The sequence below is a fragment of the Hippocampus comes genome, unplaced genomic scaffold (genome assembly GCF_001891065.2).
Source record: "Hippocampus comes isolate QL1 unplaced genomic scaffold, H_comes_QL1_v1.1 scaffold193, whole genome shotgun sequence".
Lineage (NCBI taxonomy): Eukaryota > Metazoa > Chordata > Actinopteri > Syngnathiformes > Syngnathidae > Hippocampus > Hippocampus comes.
The window spans coordinates 52,802-59,144 of NW_017805503.1; the positions used below are offsets into that span (position 1 = coordinate 52,802).

General features: G+C 49.9%; 1 protein-coding gene across 1 annotated transcript in view; it reads right to left on the minus strand.

Moving 5' to 3' along the window:
• The window catches only part of tnrc18 (trinucleotide repeat containing 18), a 68,411-nt gene that overhangs the window by 48,352 nt on the left and 13,716 nt on the right, over positions 1-6,343 (minus strand). The window contains exons 3-5 of the mRNA XM_019877339.1: positions 4,405-4,545; positions 1,741-1,842; positions 799-1,603 (exon numbers count right to left, since the gene is read on the minus strand). Of these exons, the coding sequence (XP_019732898.1) occupies positions 799-1,603; positions 1,741-1,842; positions 4,405-4,545 (1,048 nt within the window). The remainder of the gene's footprint in view (positions 1-798; positions 1,604-1,740; positions 1,843-4,404; positions 4,546-6,343) is intronic.

A 6,343-nucleotide genomic window follows, 5' to 3' on the forward strand; every position in this document is an offset into this window, starting at 1 on the left:
CGGCGGGCCCCGCGGCGGCGAAATTGCCGCTGTATTTAATGAGGCTCTGCATGGCCGACACCTCCGAGGGCGCGGAAGCTCTCTCCACCCCGGCGGACGCTCCCGGTCGGTAAAGGGTCGACGGGTCCAAGTAGAGTCTCTGACTCCCCTCCTCGCCCGCGCGGCTCTGTCCGTGCTCGGTGGCGTGCGTTTGCGGGGAATGCCTGTGCGCGTTAGCGGCGGGCCGGTTGGTCGTGTGCGGGGAATGGGAAATCGGCGTGTGCGACGGCTGACTGTGCGGAGAAGAAAGCGCGTGTCCGTGTTGGGCCGCGAGGGCGGCCATGTGATTGGTGGCGTAGCTGCTCAAAGGACTGATGGAATTCCAATTTTTGTCCGCCCCGGCCCGCTCGAAGCCCAAACGACTTGAGTGTTTGGACATGCGCGTTAGCGGCGGGCCGGTTGGTCGTGTGCGGGGAATGGGAAATCGGCGTGTGCGACGGCTGACTGTGCGGAGAAGAAAGCGCGTGTCCGTGTTGGGCCGCGAGGGCGGCCATGTGATTGGTGGCGTAGCTGCTCAAAGGACTGATGGAATTCCAATTTTTGTCCGCCCCGGCCCGCTCGAAGCCCAAACGACTTGAGTGTTTGGACATGTCCCGGGCTTCGGGGCTAAACCGCGATTGATTGGAAGAGTGAGAAGAATCCTGGCCTCGTTTGCCAGCAGAACCGTTGGAACAAATGACAGAACCTTCCTCTCGATGATTGCTCGAGTCGCCAGGCTGGGAAAGTCGAGGATGTTCGATCAGGCCCCTCTCAGGAAACCTGTAGCTTTCCCTTTCCGGCTCTTTATCATTCTCTCGCTCTCTGTCTCTGCATTTGTCGCCGTGCTTGTCGCGGGCCTGCGATGCGATCTGGATGGGCCCGACCCGCTCGTCGTAAACCTCCACAGAAGGCACGTACGTCGGCGCGATGACTCGATGCTCTCTCGTGCATTCTCTGAGCGCGTGGGGGAGGGGCAGGGCAGTGATGGAGGGCTGCAGCGAAGGAGGAAGGGCGTAGGAGAAGTGGCGCGTTCCGGCTGGCGTGGAGTCGTTCCTCCTTTGTCGTTCGGAGTGAGAGGCCGCCGGCAAGTTTGAGTTATTCGAGTTCGAGTGATGGTGGGCCCTCGGGCAGAGCTCCCCTTCCCGACTCCCTCGGTCCGTTTCGTGTCCAAGGAGCCTGCTGATGGCGCCCCCTGGAGGAAAGGAGGGGAGCGCAGGTGACGGCCTTGAACTGGGCTCCCCCGTGGAGGGCTGAGAGCTGGATTTCTGGTGGTGGTGGTGGGGACGGAGGGACCAGCCGTCTCGCTCGGTGTCCCTCTCCCTCTCTTTCTCTCGCTCCTTCTCCCCGGGGCGCCCCCGCCGATCTTCCTCGCTCTTCCCATCCAGCGTGAGGTCCACCACACTGTGCGGTCGCAGCTCCTCTCGTGACCGCTCTCTGTCTCGGTCCCGTTCCCCCCGATAGGCCCTCTCCCGGCCCGCATCTCGGGGCGCCTTCTGAGGCGGCGTCGAGCTGGACGGTGTGCTTTGAGGAGCCGACGGAGGACGGAGGGGCGCCTGGCTGACAGCCGCCGGCAGGAAAAAGCTCTCTAAAAAAAAAATCAGACAGAAGTCAAAGAAAAGCAAGCTCAAATGAACACCTCGGGACATGAGGACACATTAGATGCTGGAGTGCATCAACAGGAGCGATAGTTCATTGAGGGAAAGGGGGGGGGCAGTGACTGACCTTTGTGGGAGTCATAAAGGGGATTTTGTGGAATTGAGGGAGGGTCCAAGTGCCCCAGTGATAGGTAGGGACTTGCGTACAGGCTGCCAGGAAGAGGGTAGCCTAGAGATAAAAAAAAAAAAAAAAACAGACCACATCATTTGATTGTTTCGAAATACAAGTGCGCCCTTCATCCGTTTCATCCACTCCCACGAGGTTCTTTTCATTTGCCCTAACATCATGTTGGTCAACGCGTGCACACAAAATGCAATTTCTCCAATTCGTTTACTGTGGCCAAAATCAACAGGCACCGATTAAAGTCCAGCAAAGCTATTTTTTTAAGAGAACTTTTGAATTCACAGGAATTCAATCACAAAATTCGGAAATGTTACTGATGTCCTTTGAGAATTTTTTTTTTAAGTCAAAAGGGAAATGTACTCATTTGAGGAATCTGGATAATACCCAAGCAGGCAACACATTCATAAAATCGTGACTAGTTAGCAACAGCCTATTAGCCTTCCAAACACACACGGTTTACTAGAACGTAAAATATGTCCCATGTCATCCAAGATCTTAATATTACAGCTTCTTTTGCAATTGCGGTAAAAGCCTTTCATGATTGTCAAACGCTCAAAGCAACAGCTGACCATCCTCCTGTGTGTCTAGATCACTTCTATCTTTCTAACCCAGCATTCACCGAGTACCAGAAGAAAATGTGCCGGTGTTGAGAACCACGCAAGAAACTTGGGCCTGAAGACGGAACATATCTGGGCAAAGCAACACAACGTTTCATGCAGTTGCATTGCAGTACACGACCTAATGACGGCCTTCATGATCCTTGATAGTTCCATTATTAGCTCAGCGTAAAATGGATTTTCACCAGTCCATGCAACTGTGAATGTTACTATTTTTAGGTTTAGCAGCCCAAAAAAAAAAAAAGACTGATTTAATTATCGCTTCAAATCCATTGAAACTGTGCACAGAAGGACGACGACATGAATTGGGTCATAGTGTGAATGCTTATCTGCGCTTCCTATTTGAGCATGACAAGAACTGGCATACTTTCTGTCAGACTTTGCACACTTTTTTTTTTTTTTTTTTGGTGGGTCCCTGCCCCCTCCCCGCAGCCACACCTGCAGTCAGTTGTTCCATTCGTGGGTCAACAGCGGGCTAAAGTCTGCCTCGGAGCCAGCTGTTGCTCTCAGAGACCGGTTCTTAATATAGAAAAAAAAAAAAAATTCCTCTGCCCTTTTATTTCCACGCTAGCGATGTGCTCGTTTGTAACTCCTCTGCTAACCGGTGTTGCCACACATTCCCACAGGGCCAGCGACGCTTTTTGCCGAAGCGTCTCGAAAGACGCCGCAGCCAGCCCGGCGTGAAACGGCCGAGCAGCAGAACCGGCGTGTAAATCTGTCTACCTTGCGGGAAGGCGGACACCGAGAGGCGAGCGGTGCCGCCGCATGGCGAAAAGCACAGTCAGGTGGAAAGAAAAAGGCGGCGTTACAGCGAGAGGGCAACTGGATGCAAGGCGGCTTTATCACTAAGCTTCATTTAAACACAACAAACGGCCGGCGTTGATCTCTCGCAGCTTTCATCCAGAGCGACGCGTGGGTGTGTCCCAAAAAAAAATCTGACTCGAGGCTGCTGCCCAGAAATGCTTCCAAATTTTACCTTCAGCTGCTACTGTACTACAAGCAGGCATCGCGAACTGCCTTTAGGCCATGACGAATTTGTATTTATATCCGTGTCTCTGTCCTCTTGAGTCAGCAGCGGGGTTTTAAGCCAGATCTCTGTGCTTAAATTCAGACTACATTGAAATTTCCATCGAGTCTACCATCTCCTGAATATTCGGTCAAAAGGGGGTTCGTCTCCACTCTCTGTAAGCTACCATTGCTTATTCTACCTAATTCATCAGCACCTTAGACTCACATGAGAGTGATGACCTGTCTTAAATCCACAAAATGGGGATGAAATGGAACAAAACGATCACCTATCACTACAAAGTCCTGCAGCTCTGTCAGGTCCACCATGCAATCATTTTTTTTTTTTTTTTTTTAAACATGAACCCCAAATGAGATTCACTTGTCTTTCCACAGGACTCTCCACTCGAGCCTCTCCCAGATGCCATTGCAAGATGTGCCTCATTCGATACTTTTCTACCACTCCAGCGAGACTTAATCAGGGAACACGTAAAGAGGGCACACGCATTCATTCAATCACCGAGCGGAGTTTTAGAAAGGAGAGGACAGAGGACAAAGACTTCCCAGGAGGAGACAAAAGACACGATCATCCATCCGCACATGCATGCACGTGTGTGCCGAAAAGCTAGGTCAGGGAGAAAGAGAGAAATGTTGAAAAAGTGGGGCAGGAGAGGGAGTTGGAGAGCATGTTGGGCACCGGGCTTGGGAAAAAATAAATAAATAAATAAATAAAGACTAAAAGAAGGTAACATTAAAGCGAGACAAGGCCGGTGAAAGTGAGACTGGCTGAGTGGAGCAAAAGGGAAGCAAGCGAGACACATTTAGGACAGAGCCAGGAGCAGAGCAACCGGCAGAGAAAGAGAAAATGGGAAAGACTCCCACCGGTGGAAGTGATGAGACGACGAGGAAGAAGAACAGGCCTCTGGGGGTGAATGGCGGGCGCAGAGTATGGACGCCGGTGATTGATGGACTCGCCAGAATTTACCTTCGTGAGCGTGTGATGCCCAAAGCTGAGCCATCGGCAAGCCACCGGGATTGGACGATCGGTATGCGGGGTCGGCGGTCAAGGGGGAGGGGCATGGATATCCGGCCAGGAAGGGATTGGATCCCGTAGGGAAGGCATCACCTGGGGGGAGGAAAAAAAAATAAAATAAGGATTGGCAGTCACCATAGCAACCACCACTGCCAATAGTAATAACCAGACAAAAGCAATCAATATGCGGAACTGTGGATAATAAATATGAACAATACCCTGTGGCCTATGTGTAAATCCCCGCTGATTTTCCGATCGTGCAATGACAGCTTTATCGTGAGGAAATAAAGCAGATTTAGGCTTAATGCAACCTGATGTTCTTTTTTTTTTTGTTTTGTTTGTGTTTTTTTTGGGGGGGCGGCACACACAAGGGCACCTTGTTTTGAGCTGAGCCAAACTCTGCCGCATGGATTTGCATTTCAACAACAAGTTCAGGTGCATCACGGACATTTTAGCTGTCGCAACCATTTCAGCATCTCCAAAACCGAAAAAGCTGCCAAAGGGCGGACAATTCGGAATTCAAGGGATCATTTCAGAGGCGGGGGGAAAACAACGCACACACAAAAAAAAAAAAAATCCAGCGGTCTAACCAGTGTCATTTAAAACGCATCAGGCAACATCATAATGAAGCTCGAGAACATGTTTTCAACTGTGGTCAATTTAGTTCAATACTCACGAGTGAAGTTCAAATGATACTTTCAATATTCTAATGTTACCTAATTAAGGTTTTATGACGCCAAGGTTTGTGATTGATTCGCAGCAGTCGCTGTGTATAGCGGAACGGAGAGAGGATAATTTTTTTTTTTTTTTTAATAGGTTTTATTATATCGACTGCACAGGATTCCCTTTAGGGCTTGACAGAATTACGTTTTATTAAGCTTTATTTCAGATTGAGCAGACATCATTCCTAACTTGATTATCACAACCAACGGGCATCAGCTGGACCACGATGACGTCCGCTGCGCCCATTTAACTCGCGCTAACCTCATTCCAGACACGCGCGGGATGCAACGTTCAAAAAAATTGAGCAGAAATCCAACGCGCCACCTTGAAAACCAAATCCTTGTCAAGTCAGAAATCCTTGACTCAGCAGCGACACTTTTATCGGGCTATTTTTAAGCGGGCTCATCACCAAGCACTATCAGACCATTAGCAAACGTTGAACCTTTGAACTATTCCCGCTTCCTTCCAATCGCACATCTCAAGAGCACGGAAAAAAAAAAAAAAGGTTTCGCGTTTAGCCGAGGTGTCCCATCACTGTCCCGCCCAGACCATTAACCAAAAGCAGCGCGCAGCCATTAGCCTGATAAAACTATCCATGTGTGTCGGGGAAGGGGTGCTTTTGCCTCTTCGACATGGGCAAGGGGGAGAGAGGCGCGCATGAGTGAGTGAGTGTGTGTGTGTGTGTGTGTGTGTGTGTGTGTGTGTGTGTGTGTGTGTGTGTGTGTGTCCAATGGGAATCAAGACGCACGCCAAGGAGTTTTTTTCCCAGCATCTAAATACAGTGAAACTCCTCTACAACGAAACGTACATGGGCGAAAATACCCCCTAGTGTGAAAAGAATCTTCATGTATTTACAAAATTCCCACTCTCCTGCCCCCCATACAATGAAAAAAAACCCTGTTGCGTTATACGAAATATTTTTCTCTGCTCTTACCTCGCAACGAGATTCACTACAACAAATTCTAATCCAACAGCGACCTCTACTGCTTCGTTCGGAAACGGCAACAGCAACCACCACTCTGGTTTAAACATGCGCAGTAGTCCAGGAAGTATTTGTTATTGTTAGTTTCAGATGCAGCAAGAACGTTGCATTGCTAAAATGGCTACAAAACGGACTTTTGGATGTCAAGCAGCTAAGACAAGAAGAGCTCTGATGCTGGAAGAGAGG